This window comes from Seriola lalandi, unplaced genomic scaffold, assembly GCF_002814215.2.
Source record: "Seriola lalandi dorsalis isolate HSWRI2012SDOR001 ecotype SW California unplaced genomic scaffold, Sedor1 jcf7180002052111, whole genome shotgun sequence".
Taxonomy (NCBI): domain Eukaryota; kingdom Metazoa; phylum Chordata; class Actinopteri; order Carangiformes; family Carangidae; genus Seriola; species Seriola lalandi.
Window position 1 is genome coordinate 19,330 of NW_019522664.1, and position 20,557 is coordinate 39,886.

Sequence of the window (20,557 nt, forward strand, 5' to 3'; positions counted from 1 at the left end):
GTGTTTTATTTCCTCACAATCCTGTGACGCTGTACACACAACTGAAACGTTCGTGTGCACGTCTTTGTTTTTAGATGCATTGCTCTGGACTGGCCTGGAACCCAGAGGTGGCCACTCAGCTGGTCTTGGCCTCGGAGGACGATCGGATGCCAGTCATCCAGATGTGGGACTTGCGTTTTGCTACCTCTCCTCTCAAGATTTTAGAGAATCACACACGGTAAACACTTCTGTTAAACATGGCACCAGAGCAGCACACAGAGTTCATCTTTCCTTTGTGGCTTTAAAGAATCAAGTAATAAAAAAACAAACACTATGAATGTACCTGCTAACACATATACTGTATATCTTATTCTTCTGGGTCTTCCCTCATCACCATGAACACACACTCTGTAGTTTATTTTGACTCAGTCCCACACACACTGTTCTTCTGCTTCAGATAGTCACCAGAGAACCAAATGAGGATTGATCTGCTGCTTAAAATAGTCCCCAACAGATGCACTACTTCCCGTTTGCTAAAAACTGCAGTTCCCAGCTGTTTTAGAAAATAACCAAACCTCTTGTAAACATTTAATTAATGGACTTGTGCCACTGAACGCCAGGGGATGTCAAAGTATTAAGAGACAGGCTAACACATTGTTGGTTTTGATCTTTATATAATGTTGAGACTTTTCTTAAGACGTCTCTGTACTGGTCTTTATGTGCAGGGGCGTCCTCTCCATCGCCTGGAGCTTGGCTGATCCCGAGCTGCTGCTGAGCTGTGGGAAGGACAGCAGGATCCTGTGCTGGAATCCAAACACAGCGGAGGTAAAAGTGTTGCACATAGGTTATTGACTTCATGAGTGCGTCTTACACTGATGAAGACCTCACGATGAAACGCCCTCTTCTGTCCTCTTAAGTAAATGTCCTGCTCCGATTGATTCTTCAGGTGTTGTACGAGTTGCCCACCAGCAGCCAGTGGTGCTTTGACATCCAGTGGTGCCCCAGGAACCCTGTGGTGCTGTCGGCGGCGGGCTTCGACGGACACATCGACATCTACTCCATCATGGGAGGCAGCAGCCAGGCGCAGAGCCAGAGACACGCCGACCAGGTGAGAGTCAATCTCCCGAGACAGAAACGGAGAGTGTTTGGTGACCGATGCAATTATAAGGTGCTCTGAGGAGACGACAGGCTAAAAACATTTAGTACAGACGCAGCCTGAACACACCAGCTGACCAGTCTGGATTCTCCTGAACTCGCCCACCTCTCAACATTTTTTGTCTTTTGTCTAACGTCCCTCTGGGTGTCGGTTACAGATTAGCACCTCCTTCGGGAACATGGATCCTTTTGGGACGGGACAAGTGTTGCCCCCGCTGCAGCTGCCCCAGACTACCGCCCCTCCAGCCACGATAAACCCCCTGAAGAAGCCACCCAAGTGGATCCGCAGACCCGTGGGAGCCTCATTTGCCGTGAGTCCCTCTTCTCTACCTTTCCTCAGTGTCGTGTGTTCGTATTTTTACACTCACACACTCACTTTCGGCCTGTGTTGGCTCGTAGTTCGGTGGGAAGCTGGTGTCTCTGGAGAACGAGAAGCCGAACCCTCAGCAGCCCCAGCAGCCCGCCTCGCACGTCGTACACATCAGTCAGGTTGTCACAGAAACGGCCTTCTTGAAGCGCTCCGATCAGCTGCAGGCCACTCTGAGCGCAGGCAGCTTCGTGGACTTCTGCCAGGAAAAGATCGACGCAGCTGAGAACGAGTTTGAGAAGACAGTTTGGTCTTTCCTCAAGGTGAACAATTCAGAAAGAATCATCTCCTAGAATATCAAGGATAAACTTGAAAACAGCCCTTAAGTCTTTTTTCTGTGACTTTTTTTTTCAGGCTAATTTTGAAAGCGACATCCGCAGCAAGTACCTGGAGCTTCTGGGGTACAACAAAGAGGAGTTAGCCTTAAAGGTGAAATGTATTTTCCACATGATGCTGTTTATATAATTTTAATTCTCTTTATTTATACTTTGATCCAGTGTCTTTCTGTGCATCTTGTGATGAACGTGTCCATTTTGTTGTTTAGATTTCAGCAGCACTAGAGGAAAAACCTGCCGAGCCTCCGAAGGTGAGTTCAACTTCTGTGTGGCATTTTAAAGGAATAGTTTGACATTTTAGGAATGTTTAAAAATGACCAAAAGAAAAAGTAATAAAAAATCAACAGATAATTATCACCGAGCAGCTCAATAGTTTCCCTTCTCCATTAATTGAGATGCTCTTTAATTGCCCGTTGCCTCGCCACACTACACTTCATTTGTTCTTGCTCACTGTGCCGTCCGCATTCCTCCGCTGACACTGGTACAACAGAACTGCTCGACTGTTATTGGCTGTAATTAGAGCGGCGGTTCTTGGCTGACGTGCTGCGAACTGAACGTCTCTGTCTTACATTTCGTAATGAGGAAGTGTCGCAAGTGTGAATCCAGTTTGTGAAACTGCTCGGAGGAAGCAGGAATCATTTGTAAGGACAAAATTTGACTCTCTTCTCTCTCACGCGGATGGTGTTGGTGAAGTGCTTCCGCTCTGAGGTGGGAATGTGTTGCCTATTCGACCTACCCTACCCTACATGACCCCGACTCCAGCGTTACATCCGAACTTGACTTCCTCTCCAGTCGGATGTTTCCTGGACTTAATTTTATCCTTCTCATCATCTTAACGTGGATCAAAAACTTAATCCTGAGCGGTCATTACCCACAAAATGAAACCAAGTGTGACCTTAGCTGTCCTCTCTGCACAAATCCTTCACTTGCAAATATTCTTTTACTTGATTTCTCTCGTGGTCCGACCTACGTGGCATTTCAGCCTCACACTTCTCCTTCACTCGTCGTCCCTGACTTGTTATGAACCCATATTTTCCTTCATAATCCAGGTGGAGGCGCCCGCTCCAGACACGCTGCAGCCGCTACCAGACCTCAGCCTCGTGCCGCCTGCTGACACTCCAGAGGCAGCGTTCGACATGATCGCTGCAGCAAACCTCCAGCCGGCTGCCACGCTCGAACTTGACTCCGCTCCTGAACCGGAGACTGAAACTCCGGCGGCGGCATCAGCAGCAGATCCAGAGGACGATCTTCTCACCAGTGAACCAGAGGAAAATGTGGAGCAGGGTGTCCCAGAGGGGGAGGCAGAGGAGGAGGAAGAGGAGGACAAGGGGGAAGAGAAGGAGGAAGAAGAAGAGAAGCAGGAGGAGGAGGAAATCCCCTTAGAGGAGGTGAAACTTAACTTTTCTAGCACAGTTGAACTGAAGATGTGCAACTTAAGAAAACACATACAAACAGACAAAACACCTTCATAAATGATGTTTCTCTGGTGTTTCAGGAGACGACGGCAACAGTGGAGGATGAGCCCAGTCCAGCTGAGCCCAGTCCAGCTGAGCCCTTAGCTCCAGTTCAGGAGCCCACTCAGGTGCCAGCTCCAGCCCCCGCAGAAGGAGTCAGTCTCCGCATCAGTCAAGGTGAGTGAACGTAATAATTCAGCTCACAAAGTCCAGTGGGTTTGTTTTTAAAAATCTGTGACTGTGTCGTTTGGTTATTTACTTTTTGTTGTCCCGCAGATGTGGACGGGCTGATCACACAGGCTCTGCTGACAGGAGACTTCGAGGGAGCCGTGGAGCTCTGTCTCCATGACAACCGGATGGCGGACAGCATCATCCTGGCCATCGCCGGAGGGGCTGATCTCTTAGAGAAAACCCAGAGGAAGTATTTTACAAAAACACACAGCAAGATAACCAAGGTGTGTAACCACCACATGGATGTTTTTTTTACCTGAGGTTTTATGAATTGAGATGTTTATTGTCAGTGATGTAATTGCGTCTCTTTGTCGCGCAGCTGATCAGCGCTGTGGTGATGAAGGACTGGCACGATATCCTGAAGACGTGCGACCTGCAGAACTGGAAGGAGGCTCTGGCCGCCGTCATGACCTACGCTCAGCCCGAGGAGTTCTCTTCTCTCTGCGGTTGGTTTTCGTGCATATCGTTTGATTTTTCTGTCACATTCTCAGCTCAGCCACAAATTCATCCCCTCAAACCAAACCTCTCTGTTTGTCAGACCTTCTCGGGAACAGACTGGAAGCAGCTGAGGTCGCTCACCTGCGAGCTCAGGCCTGCCTCTGTTACATCTGTGCTGGCAACGTGGAGAAACTCGTGTCTTGTTGGACCAAAGCGCAGGACGGACACTGTCCTCTCTCTCTGCAGGTGTGTTGAGAGACTGACTGCACATCTGTATCTTAAACCTGCTATAACTTATTGTTTCGGCCACTTGGAAACATATGACATATAATCACTTTTCAGCAGAAGGTTATTTATTTACACATCCAGCAGATATGGATCAATTATTCATATATTGAGAATATTCCCTCTCTTTTAGCTCTGTTTTTGGTCTCCATCGACTCGTGAGGGAAATATCTGGCTCTTTAGCTGCTAGATGCTCGACTCTGTTCACCAGCTGGACTCAAGCTGAATTTTTTACAGCTGTTTCTTTGAAAGCAGCTGTCTGCTAACGATGCAATGAGAGCGAAGTGTAGTGAAGTTGTGGACAGATAAACAATAAGCTGGAAGCCAGATGAACCCGAAGAGAATTAGCACCTGACTCTGCAGCTCTGCAGAGCAGTTTAGCTTCTTTTAGCTGATTGTTTTGGTTTTTCCTGCCTGCAAATGTTAGCGACTAGCTAGACTAGCTAGATATTTTTGTCAGGAGTAAGTTAAGACCAAAATAGAACTAAAAGGACATAGTGGACATGGACTTCGACATAAAAGCTAACGTTGTTCTGTGTCCGCCAGGTATGTAATTTGCTAACATTACAACTACACACGGTGATTAAATGAATTATTTTGCCTTTTTACGCTTCTTCTGTTGCCCTCAAGTGACGTAGCTAAACCGTTTTTTAAAGCAGCTTGAACCTTAATTTTGTTTCCTCCACTCAGGACCTGGTGGAGAAGGTGGTGGTGCTGCGGCGTGCAGTCGAGCAGACCCAGCGCTCCGGTCCCGCTGCTATCGGTATCTTACTGGCCGAGAAGATGAGCCAGTACGCCAACCTGCTGGCCTCGCAGGGCAGTCTGTCTACCGCCATCACCTACCTGCCTGACAACACCAACCAGGTATGCGACACACCTGCAGCCTGGTGCGTCTCCCCACTGAATAATGTACCAGGCGAAACATCACCCTGTGACAATATTCACAGTGTATTCTTCTTGTTTTGTCCGTACAGGTTGCCGTACAGCAGCTCCGTGACCGTCTCGGTCGGGCTCTTGGGCAGCAGCCGGCGGCTGCCGCAGCTCCGGTGCAACCCCAGAGAGCTCGGTCTCAGCTGCCCGCCGCTCGGGCTCAGCACGGCTCCGCCCTGCCCCGGCATCCCTTCACCCCGGTCCAGCCCGCCATGGTGCCTCAGCCCACTCCAGCAGCTCCTGTACCCATGCTTACACCTGCCTCTGCCCCCACCCCTGCACAGCAGCAGTATTACCAGCCAGTACGTCCCGCTGATTTTCCACTGTACCGCCTTAAAAGTTCACACAAGGATCCAAGTTGTTGTTTGTTTTTAACCGCTCTTCACTTAGTAGTAAAAGCTGTGCGAGAAGCGCACACACTGTTTTATAAATATGGCTTTTATGCGTCCGTATTGTTTATACCTCTGTTCAGACTCTGAACCGTCAGACATCAGGATCCACACAGATTTAGGTTTGGGGTTTCTGAAACCAGATCTCGGACCAGTGTTTTCCCTGTTCTGACCACACCTCCACACTAACTAACCACCCGGTGAAGTGCTCACTGCAGTTTGCTGTTGTGTTGGAGTCATTTCATTGACTGGGCGTCCATTCTAGCCAGGGTTTAAATCACATGCTGATTGATAAATGTGCTTATTGCAGCGAGGGTGTTGTTGCCCCCTAATGATTGGGAGAAATGAATTCTTCTCGGGGTGCTTGTGTTCCTGCTGTTATTTGAACCCTGGCTCTTACTGTGTCCTCTCTCGTCTCCACTGGTCCAATGCTCGTGCATTGTGGCGTCGTGGCGTTGTTTGGTGTTTTCCCTCCCCGTGCTGCGGCCATCATCGGTATGTTGCCTCTGTGTGCTTCAGGTGAGGGCTGCCTCCACTGTCACCTCCTGGAGTAACCAAACTCCCACAGCCCTCCCCAATGTCCCACCTCCTCTTCAAGTAGGCAGCGCCTCAGACCAGCAGGTACATATACTGACCACGCATCCAACCTCACACACACCGACTAAACTGTTTCCATTGATCCAAGCAGTGCCTGACGTCCGAGACTTCTCTTTGCTATGTCTGTGATAATGCCCCTCCCCTTAGCTACCCATCACCCCCCCCCTTCCTGTTTATACTCAGCCTGTTACCTCTGTCTCCTATGATGCATGTAGTCTCATTTGTTTCTCCTGCACCACCATTATTAATGTGATTTATTGCATGACTGTCCACACTCTAAACCATGACATGCATGTTGTTCCTAGCTACCAAGCAAAATACCACTGAAGTGCAGCAATCACTTTATTTGTGAATTACAAAAAGAGCACAAGAGGCAAATTTAACTGTTCTGCCCTCTGTTTGTTTGCAGCTCTAAACTTTGTCCTCACGGAGAAAAAAGCCTGGCTTCATCTTCTCCTGCAGAGCCCAGTGAACAGTGCTCTTGTCTTTTATTTTGAAATATGGCTTCAGATTTTCCTTTTTTGTGTTTTTGCAGGTGGAGGCTTCAAACTCCATGTACGGGATGCCGGCCTGCGGCACAGCCGCCGCGCCTCCAGCCTCCTCCACTCCCGCGTACATGTACTCCCATCAGTACCAGCGTAAGTGTAGAACCGGGGTCATTGACCTCAGGAAAAAAAATCTCTGTTCTGGAGAGAGAAGCAGTGTCTCTGAGTGTAAGTCACATTATCATCAAGCAACCCTGTATCCTAAAAATCATGTTTATATACGACTAATTTAAACCCAGAATGAAGAAAATGAATGAAGACATTTTTCAAAAACTTGATGCAGGGGTTTTCAAAGTCTGACAATGTGGTCTCTCTCAGCCAAAACTGAGACACAGGCTACAACATTAGACTGTAAATAAAGATGGATGTAGCCTCACAGGTTTCTGAAGAGCGGTTTTGAAGCTCAGAGTGAGCTGCTCCGCCATCGCCATCTTGGCAGTGCCTGACTCCGCCCAACTCTCGGCTAATCCAAAAATGGGCAAAGACGTCCTCAATTATGCAGAACCCTTCGCTACAGACACCAAAACTGTTTTTGCACCAGGCTGTAAACATGTTTATTTCTGCTGTAAAGTTGGACGTTTTAACATGGGAGTCTATGGAGGATCGACTCACAGTCGGAGCCGGACTCTAGTGGTCATTAGAGGAACTGCAGTTTTTGGTACTTTGGCGATGGCTTCGTCTTTCAGCTCTGGAGGTTGTCACTTGGCTACAACTTGAGCCCTGTTTTATTTTTGGGGCTTTTAGCCTCTAGTTCTTTACATTTTGGCAAGTAAAAGTACAGAGAATTAGCAATTAGCATTTCCTGTTCGCAGTGTAAAGACTAGAAGCACCTGTTCTCCCCTCCTGCTGCACCTCTTGTGGACTGATCTGCAGATAATCTAAATCATTGTTTAGGAGCTAAATCCATGAGACAAACATCTGCACATTCACAAAGAGACATGGTTGCATCAGCAGGCGGCACACGAGCAACACACAACCTTTATTCTCTTGTCTTGAAAACACTGGCAAACATTTTGTTTTTTGGAAATGTTTGACTCTGTGTCTGATCTCCTCTGTGCTGTTGTGTTCAGTTTTAGTCACTAACAGATAATGAGAATGGTTAAATAACTTTTGAGTGTGTTAATCTCTTTTGTAACCAACAAGATAAACATGAAGCACGTTAGCATGCACTCTGTGTTTTACTACATGTTTCCTGTTGCATGATACAGTTTGAATAACATGCAACAGTTTTTCTCTAACAGCATCTGTTGTTTCCTGTGTGACTCCCAGCTTACCCCCAGGTCAACCAGTACCCACCTGGAGCTGGGGGGGTGCCTCTCTATCAGCCTCTTCAGTACTCCTCCTCTGCTGCTGCTCCTCCTCCTCCTGCAGAGCCCTCCTCCCTTCCTCACCCCCCCGGCTTTCTCTCGCAGTACACCCAGCCCATCCCCTCTCAGCCAGCACCTCCGGTCTATCCCGGACAACCTCCCATCAGCCACTGCCTGTCCTCCTCTCCCCCCTCTCATCCTCCTTTCTATCCCACTCCTGCCGCCGCCTCCTCCTCCTCCTCCTTTTCCGCTCCTCTTTCCTCCGGAGCGTCTTTCCAGCATGGCGGTCCAGGATCTCCTGTGTCGTACATGCCCCTTCCTCCACCGAGCGGATTCTCAGGTACACAGCTTGGCGCTGACCCAGAGCTGATCCCCGCCTCTCAGAGAACAGGTCTGCATGGCTCTGATCATCCTGCTCACACACTCACTCAGCCTGTGTGTCCGAAAGTCCTCCGTCTAACTGCCACATCATCTCCCGCTGTAGTAGTTCTCAGTTAGTGAGTCACTTCATTTATTACTAAAAAGCTGCAGCTGTGACATCAAGAGCATCTTTAACCAGACTCGTCTTTTTAACCACCAGCACTAACAGGAGGCCTGGAGTGTGCCGTAGGAATCATTAGACCTTTCATTATATTCAATTACAGTGAATTCAGAAAGTGTTCAGACCCTTTTTTTGTTATGTTGCAGCCTTATGCTAAAATATAAATAAAAACATCACCTTTTCCCTCGTGAATCTATGAATCTCAAAACCTCATAATGACGAAAAAAACTTTTTGCAAATGTATTAAAAAGGAAAAACAGACATCACATTTAAATCATGCAAATTTCTTTATTCTGTTTACAATATACAACAACTGAGCACACTTGTACAATATCAGTGAAATATTATAATAACTTACAGTGAATTTGTATTTATTTATTAACTGATAATTAATATTTATTTTCAAGTTGAGGTGTATTTAATCTGATGTATAATTAAAATTTAACACGTTAGATAAACTAAAATACAGAGTTTAATCTCAATGAAACTGCAATTTTAATCAATTTATCATTGTTTTTTTAATATATTTGTTGATTATAATTAAGCTGTGTTTGACATTTATCAGGAATAATTTAACTTTATGCATTAATAATTGTCAAACACTAAAAAAGTCTATTATTATTGTTCTGGCTGCAGATTTTGGAAAAGGCAGATTATTACTAACCTAAAATAAAGTGAAAATGAAGCTGCTGTGGGTCCAGGAATTTAAAATTATGAAAACTCCTAAAGTCTCTTTGTCCTTTTCAGCAGCTTGACTCAGGACTTAATTAAAGAGTACAGCTGATCATCATCGTTCAGCTGTTGGTCGCTTGTTTCACAGGAAGCACGACTGAGAGTTCATCAACAGGCCGCACATAATCATCTTGGATTCTTCAGATCTTTATGTAGTTTTAAATCGTAATGAATAAATAACTAGAAGCAGTTTGTTGTCATGTGGAGGAAACAGGCAGGTAATCAGCCTCTGGGGACTTTGCATGGCTGCACAGACACATTATTACCTGAGTGATGATTATATTTCAGACTTGTTTTTAAGGCTTTTCCAGGTTGGAACTGATTACCTGAATAAGAGAAATTTTAAAGCTACACTAAAAATTGCTTTGCTCATTAATATGATTATGAATGACATCATGTTCATCATGCTACAGCCAATCAGTAGAGCAGATTTGAGGCGTTTAATTACAGTATCTGTGAAGTTTATGATCAAAGCTGAAGCTTAACAAATCAACTCAATCAAGCTCTGACTCTCAACACATTTCATAACGTAAGATAAACTTTACCCTGACAGTGTGAATCATTAGGTCTTTGTTTTTCTCTGTAGGGCCTCAGAATGGCTGGAACGACCCCCCAGCTCTGAGCAGAGCACCAAAGAAGAAGGTAAGGCTGCTGAGTACACATCATATACATATATATATATATATATATATATATATATATATATATATATATATAGACAATGATAACCTGATGATGTTGCAGGTTTTAAATAAAATACTGTTTGTTTATCATAAATCAGCAGACCCCACAGAACTACACTCCTCCTGCCCCCATCACGGCTCCCATCATGGCTCCGCTGGGCGCCGACCCTCAGGCCCAGCCGGTGTCCTCTGGGGCCCCTCAGGCCATGATCCAGGGCCCACACGGTGCCCAGGTCCCATACTCAGGCATGCAGCATCAGCAGCAGCAGCAGCAGCAGCAGCAGCAGCTCTCCCCTCCACCTATGAACCCTGCAATGCCCAGGACCAGTGTGGAGGGTGCACCTGGAGCACCCACTGGAGAGCTCATACAGGTACACAGGTGTCATGTGTGACAGAAAATAAAGATCACAGCTTGAGGATGTCAGGTTGCCTCAGTTTCCTGAAGGTGCTGACAAAATAAACTGTTTAAAATCAAGAACAAAACAGTTCTTTATTAGAAAATAAATGTTTTACAATAATCCTAATGATTAACAGTTTTGATACATTTACATTTATATTTATTTATGTGAGCTATATATATATTTTATATTTCAGTTTGAAGATGTGGATCTGATCTTTTTCTTTATTAGCTCACAAAATACAAACAGAAAAGACAAAAGTTACATAATACTAGTATTTATTTTGTAGTGTTTTGTAAACAATTACAACTTCTGCTGTGAGCTGCTGTTTAAACACTTAATGTAATAACGACTAATAATATAAAGTATGTCTTCATAGGAGACGTTATAACAAAAACTGAACATTAATAAACTTGAAATGTCCTATATTTTTCCGTCTGTTTGACCCTGTCAGCCTCTTCAGTCCATCCCTGCTGAGAAGGTCATGAAGAAGCCGATCCCCGAGGAGCACATGGTCCTGAAGACCACGTTCGAGGGCCTGATCCAGAAGTGCTTGGCTGTAGCGACCGACCCCGTGAGTCCCGTCTGACGATGAACGCCGCGGCTCGTCTCCGCTCGGACAGAGTGAATCATCAGAGGTTTAACTGTGTTTCTGTGTTTCATCGTTTCGCAGCAAACGAAGAGGAAGCTCGACGACGCCAACAAACGGTTGGAAGCACTTTATGACAAACTCAGAGAGCAGGCGGTGAGTGTCCGGCTGGACTTGACTCCATGACAGAGGTCAATAATAATGATCGGATGCGTCTCACACACAAAACAAACAAACAAAAAGAAAAACTACAGAGTCTTAAATCTAGATTTAAAAACAGAAGTGGACTCTACACATGGGCTCCGTGCAAGAAGAACTCTTTTGTTTTTAAATTAATGAACAGAATTTGTCACATTTGTCAATTTTCTCATATTTATATTTATTACTTTTAGGTAAAAATCTGAAGTAGTTTCTCCAGACCTCAACTTCTCCAAGACCAAAGTTTAGTTCTAGTTTAGTTTATGACATTTATTTTCCTGGGACCGTTTAGAAAAGATATTAATATACTAAAAGAAAAAGTGTGTGTGTGTGTGTGGGGCTTGTGACTGATGCCAGGCCAGGTATGTCCGCTACACCTGTGACTTCTCACCTCCACTTTCCCTCTCCAGCTCTCTCCCGCCATCGTGGGAGGACTACACAACATCGCCAGGACCATCGAGTCCCGATCGTACATGGAGGGCCTGAACATCCACACCCACATAGTCAGCAGCAGCAACTTCAGCGAGACGTCTGCGTTTATGCCCGTGCTGAAGGTGGTGCTGACGCAGGCCAACAAACTCGGGGTCTGATCAGGCACAAAAAAAAAAAATAAACAACTCCAAAACTCCTCCGCGTCTTCGACCGGTGGACGGCGGAGAGAGAGAGAGAGAGGGAGAGAGAGAGAGTATCAGCGTTTAGATTTTGTTGGTCGCTTGTTTTACAGGGAGCTCCATTTGACTCGCAGTGCAAACGATGAAGAATCCTGAGATGTATGAAAATACTGTTAAGTTCTTCTTTTTGTGCCATTTTACGTTTTTCTGACGCAGCAACACAAACACAAGCCATGATATCAGTCGCACTCAGTGGTGAAAGTAAATTCTGAGCCCCGTGCAAACACGACAGTTAAAGGGCTAGAGACGTCAACAAGAGTCACACTAAACGTTTGTCTTTAATTCAGAATATTAATGTATAATCTTTAAATAAATATGCAACAACCTCCTATATGACAAACAAAAGGTTTCAGCGTTTTGGATTTGGAAATAAATATAAATAAATATGAAGAAAAAAAAGATGCAAAGGAATGAAAATAAAGATAAGAAAAGCTAAAGGATATTCAGGAATTTTAAGGGCATTTCTATCAACTCGTCTTGAGATCATCAAAATAAATGTAGTCATTAAAGAAAATTAATTATTAGTAATTATTATAATGCCTTTGGTATTAATAGCAGATTGCTGTTGTTGCAATGCAGCGTGCTTTTGACTCACAACCGCTCAATCACGTAAAACAACAATCATGTAGGAAACATTAGCTAGTTTCATCTTTATAGTCTTTAAATGTTTGTGCACTACAACGACGCTCAGATACAATATAATACCCGGATATGTAGAGTTTTCTCTTAAAACTACAAAATCATGCTTCATTTAATAACATATTATTGCATCATCGCCTGCATGCATTTTGCAGTCGAGGCTACAGATAGAAAAGACACGTGCAAAAGACAGAATATGGATTAATTTAAAAACCAGGGCGTCATATTGGCTGTTATACTTCAAACTTATCGTCCCTCCCACAAGCTTTTAAAGCAAAGTAATGCTTGGAGTGCTAGTTTTTTTTTTTCTTTTTTAATGTACCTAATATGACATTTGCTGCTTTTCCTGACTTACTTTCACCACTGGTGTCACTACATACAACACATTGGACCAAGATGTTGTCAGTGTGTGGGATATGTCAATGCAAAGCAATGCAATCCCATTTGTTGAGGACGTTTTAATGATGTTTTTCAATTTTTGTTTGTAATTGTTTTCTTTTCTTTTCCTCTGTGTAATCACAAAGCTCAGCAGAGTGCAATGGACTTTTTAAAGGAAAAAAAAACGAGACTTGTGCTTTTATGGAATTTTAAAGTTTGCATGCTTAAACACAAACAGGAGCGGTCGTCTTAAATGGCATTGGAGGTAATTATCTGCTAATTAATCGGACCTCAGAAGGAGACTGGAAACATGATACTTGATTTTCATTCCAGCTACGATGAGGGCGGCAGTCTGAGTGGTCAACCTCAAGTTTATGTTGTTAATAAAAGAAAACAAGTCTTTGTTTTAGATTGACTACATGCAATATTTTCAATAAATAGTATTTATTTACAATACGATGCTGCTTTGTTTAAATTTAAATCTACTAACTAACATACAACTTAGAGCTGAGGCAGGTAGATTTTTGCAGGTATTTGGTCACAAACTAAAGAACAGGACAAATCTGAATTTTGACCAGATGTTGGCGCCAGAGGAAAAATCAATGGATCATCACAGAGATTATAATTCATCTTGAGGAGAACATGAACATCTGAACCAAATTTCCTTTTTTTGTCGTATAGTTTTAATTCATTTTAACATTTTGACAAATACAGATAGTACAACTGTGACATAGCAAGAAAAAAAACACAATGGACATTTATATGAACAAATGAATTCAGCCGGAAAAATCTAATCTCACAATAAACATCTCTTTTCCATGTTAATATCATGTAATGTTAATTTCATGTAATCCAATCTGAGTATTTGAGATTTATTATTTATGAGGCAATGTACTAAGAGAATTTAATAACTACAGGTTCTGCTCCTCAGCTGTAAATACTCCCAGAAATCCCCTTTTTCAGTTAGATTAAATTGTTCCTTAAATTCCACAAATTACTTAGAAATGCATCAAATAGTTGTTTGTAATTTATGTAACTCTGAACCGAAGCTGTGGTGTTTTTATTTTCATTATCGCCACAGGGAGCTAAATATAAATAAAGATAAATAGGGTTTTTGTGTAACTCACAAAAAGAAAACTGTTATGTAATTTCCCTGTTGGAGCTGTGTATGCAGTAGTTATCTGTATTTATCACGGTCAGATTATCCTGTTTCGGGCCCCGGGAGATTTGCTGTTGGACCGTTGTTGCCTCCAAAGTAAAGTGCACACAGAAAAACTTCATAACAAACCAGGACCAACCAGTTCGTCTTTGCTGTAACACTCCTGCAAAACTAATGACATTCCCCTCAGCCTCAGTCATACTGTGTTTTGTGCTAATTAGAAAATTTTAGCATTTATTTTATTTTGAAATCTTTGAACATGTGTATAGAAAAATATACAAACAAGAGACGCCCACATGTAATAATTAATAATTTAATAATCATTAAAGTAGAAAGAAATCACTTGTACCAGCTTCTCAAATCTGTATAATTGCTATTTTTCCAGTTTTATAGATAGTAAACTCAACATGCTTGTATTTTTGAGTAATTTTAACTTCAGGGAATCATTTCATGGAGCAAAAAAACACTAAAGCAATCATTTATAAAAGAAAATAACTTGTCTTTAGCCTTACAATTCTTCAGTGAGGGAATGATACCACCCTTTCTCTTTATGTTGACATGGGGGATGGAGGACCTGTTATACTTGGTGTGGATCTTCAGTACAGATTTCTGACAAATTATTGATTAATTAAATTATTTGGACAGAAATGATATGGTAGTTAGGTGAGCTTTTGTGGCCCCTGGAGGGTCTGGGGTCCCTTTGCAGTCGCCCACTTTGTTGGTGATCCAGCCTGGCTTTAAACTGCATTAGCTGAAGACTAAAACTAATGAGAGCAGCATTTTATCCTCTGTATTATCTCCATCCTCACGTTGCATCAGATATCCGGATACTGTCACTCACTTAATTTACATTCCCGTGCTTTTATTTTGAAGGATATACGCCCAAACCGGAAGTCTTACCTTGCCAGAAAACTCTTACCAGGTGTGTGATGCCAAAACGACACCATTGCACCTTTTGGCGTGTGTGGAAACGCCGTTAACGATTTTCTTTTTTTTTTTACCTGTGCGACCGACGTTTGTTACCGATGTCAAACACACCGGAAGTAGATGAAAAGCGCTGGAGGGGATTTTAAAAGAAACTTACGTGCGGTGAAGTCGCCGCCTGTAACTCACGCAGGGGGCGTCGGACCGTTGACGGATCATCCAACAACGCACGGTACAGGTAAATAGTCGACGGTTACCTTCTGTTTACAAAGCAGCACGAGCAGCTAGTTGTCTCCGTGTTTGTGTGTCTACACATGGAGCGGTGTTGTGTTCTGCTCTTGTTGTTTTACAGCGTTAGAACACTCACTTCCGGTTTGGTTTTGATGCCATTTATTGAATAAACACGTCAGAACTGTAGAAACATGGGCAACACTTTCTGATTAGGCGCCATTTATAAAGGGTTTATCAGCCGTAATGATTGTCTTTATTACTAGGTAATAATGAGCATTTACTAATACTGTATAATAGATCAGTTATAGGCATGGATGCAAAAATGACACAAAACAACCTCAACCAGGTAAATAAAATAACACAAAACAACTACAAAAAGACAGAAACAGGTGCGAACAGTCCTTTAACAGACGCGTAGTGATCACACACAAGCAAACACAAACAATACAGCTGCACGGGCTTGTGGTCTTTTGTGTGTCTTTCAGTCTGGGTGTTCCTATAGGAGGGCAGGGGGCCCGATGTGTCATAATCCATCCATGGTCTATATAAAATGCAATGAGTACCTTTATTAATGGTTAATAAATAATTAATTTAATGCTTTACAGAGCAGTTATAAGAACATTTACAACTGAACAATCTGCCACGAAAGTTGTTCTTATTAATGGCTTATGACTGATTTATTAACTATTAATTAATTATGATTAATTCAATTATTAGTAGGTGATGTATTAAACGCTAATAAAGCCATTATTTATGACTTCTTAAATAAACAGTGTCTTGTCTGAATGATATAAGTGAACTAAAGCCTGTGTGTTATAACTAGGAAGTGTTAAAATGTTTCTCGCCATCTTACTCGCCATAATACACATCAGACATATTAAACAGATTAATATCTTCCATGCAAACTAACACAAACTTCTTCTTCTGTGGTGTCAGAGGAGACAGGATGTGGGGTTGCAGTCCGTGGGCTCTTCTGCCTCCCGTCTACTCCGTGTGCACAGCTGCTGGACTGTGGGCGGTGTAAGTTCTGTTAATTATAGGATTGGATTTAAATTAACTACCAGGTCTGTTTCCATGGATGGATGACAGGCCCAGGGGCGCCAAACAGATGCAATCCAGTATTTGTTTTTGTTTCTTTTTCCATCATGTGACAGCTGCACAACAATCTGAGGCTCCAGGAGCATTGGAATAATATAGAGTAAAACACCAACAGCACATCTTACTCCTGCAGCAGGTGATATTACAGTACATAATAACTTTATTCATTTATCATCGTTTACCATGATGTGTTTTGATGCATTTTGATAGGTACTTTCTAGCTGTGCAGGACCAGAAGATATCTCCGCTGAGCTCACAGTACAGGTGAGAAGCAACTCAATATCATCTACAGCAAATAATCACTTTTTAAATCCCGTCAGAATAATCTCTCTTTTTTAATTTATTAATTTTAGGAGAAGAAATGGATCATTTTATGCTCCATATATTAGGTACGTACCCGTCATTTTCTCTTCACAGTAGAAACATACTGTAGATACTATGTTTATTTTATTTACTTTATTATTTACCTTTCCTCCTCTCAGTATTGCAGGAAACTTTCCACCAGCCAGCTGCATCTTCAGCGAGGTCATGAACCTGGCAGCCATTGTGGGTAAGAGCAGTGACGCACCAGTGTTGATTATGTCAATATAGTTACAATATAATATGGTAAATACAAACTTAGAATATTCAATAGGTGTATAAAATATGCAATATGTGTTTATCCGTCTCTCAAAACGTCCCAGAGCTCAGCGGATCCTACTGAAGATATAAATGTTTAAAGATGGAAACAGTTAGAATGAATTTAATTCTGACAAATCAAATTAAACTAGGGACTGTCGGTGTATATATTTATAGTTAAATCCTAGTCTTTAGTTATAATTCAGTTCACTTATTTCTGATCCACATCTTTGAGTGTCCGTATGTTACTTTTTATGAATTATTACAGGATCCATCTATTGTTGGTTTTTGGTGACACAAGGACAAACACAGAATATAATAAACAGACATAAACAGACAGGTTGTTGCCACACAACATGCAATGTGCTAAATACATCTCCACTGGTTCCTTCTCCCTGCCAGGGTTCATTATTGCCGTCCTCAGATACCTCCAGCTGAAACACGCCATCGACAAACCGTGGCTGAACTTTGCGAGTCTGGTGGCTTTCTCTATTGGCTGCTTTGGAATGACACTCGTAGGAAACTTCCAGGTGACGCACATCACCAACAGATACGTGTATTTAACAGTTTATACAACAATTTATAGATGGACTCAGTTCAAGAGACCTGATGTTTGTTATTTTGGTTTTAGTTATTCACTCAGGAGATGATTCACAACTTGGGCACCTTCATGACGTTTGGACTGGGGACGCTCTTCTGCTGGGTGCAGTCCTACATCACCCTGAGCGTTAACCTGAGGAACGAGGGGAGGAAGGCCGGCGTCATTCGCTTCCTGTTGTCTGCAGCCATCACCCTCTGCATGATACTCTGTATCCTTCTACTCAGAGCATTTAAAGAGCTGTCAATACATACCGACATATTATATGTTATCGATTTTAATAGAAGAACACAACTTACTTTCATTATCGATCCATCTACTAAGTAATTCTGCGATGGATCGTTCGGCCTAAACGACGCCAGACAATAAACTAAAATGCCCCGTCACAATTTCCCAGAACCCAAAATTATTATTAGGTAATACTATATATTATATACTATTATTATTATAATTATATATTTAAAATTATTATATTGTATAAAATAGTAAAATATAATAATACATATATATATATTGTATCACACTTTATATAATGGTTGTCATAATATCACTACACTATTATATTATTTTATAATATTTTTGTTGTAAGATATAATACCATTACATTGACAGGATGTCATATAATTGATGAGTATTATTATATAATTTTTATAATTATTATATTGCTCTATTATTACATTCTTTCTACAATTATATTCAGGATTACATAATTTATTATCACTATATTGTCTTATTCTCTCTCCCCATCCAAACACACACACACACACACACACACACACACACATATTACAGACTGATATCAAACATCATATTCTTGTCATTTTTACATAATACATCTCCATAACTGTTGCATGTCCGTCCATTATTTAAAAAAAGCAAATTAAACTTGCAGCTAATAGTAAAAATAAAAAAGACTGAAACTTTGTCGATACCCTCTGGATTTGATGAAGTCAGACTTCTGATCACATGACTATTGTTTTAAGAAAGGCTGGAAAAACTGTGGACCTTTTCTTTACGATGGATGCAGATTATTCTCTTTTTATCTTCTATAATCCTCCATTTGCATGTTTGACCCTTTAACTCACGCGCTGCAGATTTCTCCCTGATGTCTCAGCGCCTCCACATGCACGCCGCTCGATGCCAGTGGGCGCTGGTCATGTTCTTCCTCACCTTCCTCGCCACTTTTGCCATCGAGTTTCGTCACAACCGCTTCGACGTGGTGTGCACAGACAACACCGGGCGTCCGCTCAGCCTGTCAGAAACCCACTCTCAGGTGTGCAGGTACCAGGCGGACCAACTGTAGGGATGTTAACACCGGGTCACAACTTTGAGATGCAATTTCCTCCACCTGCAGAGGCTGTACCTGGTTCTTACGCCTGTCCTTTCCTCTGGTATCACCATAACTGACACCAGTTCAAATATGCATGTTTGATTGTTACATATTTTTTATCCAGAAGCTTGAAAAAGTGACATTTTTTAAATGCTGCACCAAAAATCTGCTGCGGTTTATCTTTATTTTTCCTGTTTCTGAGGAAGCTTTAATAGAGGAACCAGTTTTGCACTTCTTTTTAAACATTAAAGACATATAGATATTTTTTTTAACTTTTCAAATGCTACAGTTTTGAGGGGCTGTGTGAATCAATGAATGCTATGACACGTTTGCACAGTAAAGAATCAGTATTAAAAAAATACTACATGTGTGTTTAGTCTTGTGTCCCTAAAGTTTTTAATTTAAGTTGTTTAAAACGACCGTAAACCTCCACCTTTAAAGGAGTAGTTGACATTGTTAATTAATGTTTATTCTCTTTCTTACTGACAGTTAGATTTTGACACCACTCTCATATCCGTCTGTTAAATATGAAGCTTGAGCCAGCAGTCAGTTAGCTTAGCTTAGCATGAAGACAAACAGCTAGTTTTGCTCAAGGGAGAAATTACATTGTTTTTTTTTGTGCTAACACCAGTAGTTTTGTTGTGAAATAAAACAGTAAAGCTTTTATTTCCAGAGGAATTTCTTTAAAAGGAAAAGCTCCATTTATAAAGGAGTAGTTCATCATTTTCTGAAATACTTATTCACTTTCTTGAAGAGAATTAGACGAGAAGATCGATGCTAACGTCACATCTGTTAAATATGAAGCTACAGCCAGCAGCTCCTCTAAAGCTGGAAAATGAACATGTTAAATCCAACATATGCACTTGAGAGTGGCGTCAATCTTCTCGTCTAATCTTGGCAAGAAAGCAAATTAGTGCATTTCCCAAAATGTCACAAATTTTCCTTTAAAATCTTTGGCATATAAAATCAAAACTAGTATCTGTATGGCTCAATACCACTAGTGATGAGTGAGTTTTATTTTATGATTTGTGTGAACTTTCTGTTTAACAAACAAGCATTTGCATTACAAGCATCCAGTATTGTTAGAGGAGACCAACTTCTGTGTGAGACGAGGCATTTTTATTGGAAGTAATTTTCCTGAATAATACCAATTATGTTTCACACATAAATCATCAATTTGCAGTTTTTAAGGTAACTTTCCAAGGACCCACGTTACATATGAACAACGGGGATGGCACATTTAAATAGAGACCGTTCACCTGTGAGGGGATTAATTAAAGACATTCGAACTAAGTCTGAAATGAAAACTCTCTGTTGGCAGCACCTGTGCTGAGTGCTAACGATACTGTTATTCTACTTTCTAAAACATCACAGTTCAGTTACTGGATAAAACGCCATACATCAGCAACACGTGTACATGTAGAGGGAGGAATCGAGTGGAAGACGTGTACAAAACGGTGGCAAATACAACTCATATAGGACTGGCGAACAAATACGGGTCATCTAAAAAGGTAAAAAGGTAAAGTAACCTCACAGGTCACGTGCAGCAACTTTTATCTACAGCTTGTCTTGTCGTCTTCCCAGTCAATCAAAAGGTCCAGTGAGAGTGGTTTTCCATTTCTGCTCCTATTATGCTCCGAAGATGTGTTTCCATACATGTGAAAAGGATCCTGAAAGAACTTAGAGGCGAACTGCTGCCCCTCTCCTACATCTCTCCAACTGTCGACACAGACCAAACAAAAAAAACACCAGAGTTGC

At 42.0% G+C, this 20,557-nt stretch overlaps 2 protein-coding genes across 2 annotated transcripts in view; both read left to right on the forward strand.

The window, feature by feature from the left end:
* The window catches only part of sec31a (SEC31 homolog A, COPII coat complex component), a 16,550-nt gene extending 3,255 nt beyond the window's left edge, over window positions 1-13,295 (forward strand). Inside the window, exons 3-24 of the mRNA XM_023399674.2 lie at window positions 75-217; window positions 705-804; window positions 926-1,087; window positions 1,293-1,445; window positions 1,534-1,764; window positions 1,856-1,930; window positions 2,046-2,087; window positions 2,886-3,224; window positions 3,332-3,467; window positions 3,567-3,745; window positions 3,841-3,967; window positions 4,060-4,205; window positions 4,935-5,108; window positions 5,219-5,476; window positions 6,083-6,184; window positions 6,696-6,798; window positions 7,975-8,352; window positions 9,872-9,927; window positions 10,070-10,339; window positions 10,821-10,940; window positions 11,040-11,111; window positions 11,564-13,295. Coding sequence (XP_023255442.2) covers window positions 75-217; window positions 705-804; window positions 926-1,087; window positions 1,293-1,445; window positions 1,534-1,764; window positions 1,856-1,930; window positions 2,046-2,087; window positions 2,886-3,224; window positions 3,332-3,467; window positions 3,567-3,745; window positions 3,841-3,967; window positions 4,060-4,205; window positions 4,935-5,108; window positions 5,219-5,476; window positions 6,083-6,184; window positions 6,696-6,798; window positions 7,975-8,352; window positions 9,872-9,927; window positions 10,070-10,339; window positions 10,821-10,940; window positions 11,040-11,111; window positions 11,564-11,743 — 3,546 coding nt within the window. The 3' untranslated portion in view covers window positions 11,744-13,295. The remainder of the gene's footprint in view (window positions 1-74; window positions 218-704; window positions 805-925; window positions 1,088-1,292; window positions 1,446-1,533; window positions 1,765-1,855; window positions 1,931-2,045; window positions 2,088-2,885; window positions 3,225-3,331; window positions 3,468-3,566; window positions 3,746-3,840; window positions 3,968-4,059; window positions 4,206-4,934; window positions 5,109-5,218; window positions 5,477-6,082; window positions 6,185-6,695; window positions 6,799-7,974; window positions 8,353-9,871; window positions 9,928-10,069; window positions 10,340-10,820; window positions 10,941-11,039; window positions 11,112-11,563) is intronic.
* A 1,608-nt stretch (window positions 13,296-14,903) lies between these two features.
* tmem150c (transmembrane protein 150C) lies at window positions 14,904-19,169 on the forward strand. Its single transcript, XM_023399668.2, has 8 exons — window positions 14,904-15,162; window positions 16,092-16,175; window positions 16,464-16,517; window positions 16,607-16,642; window positions 16,736-16,803; window positions 17,274-17,401; window positions 17,503-17,680; window positions 18,564-19,169. The coding sequence occupies exons 2-8, from the start codon at window positions 16,102-16,104 to the stop codon at window positions 18,770-18,772; spliced, it is 747 nt and encodes a 248-aa protein (XP_023255436.1). The 5' UTR covers window positions 14,904-15,162; window positions 16,092-16,101; the 3' UTR covers window positions 18,773-19,169.
* Window positions 19,170-20,557: the final 1,388 nt, after the last annotated feature.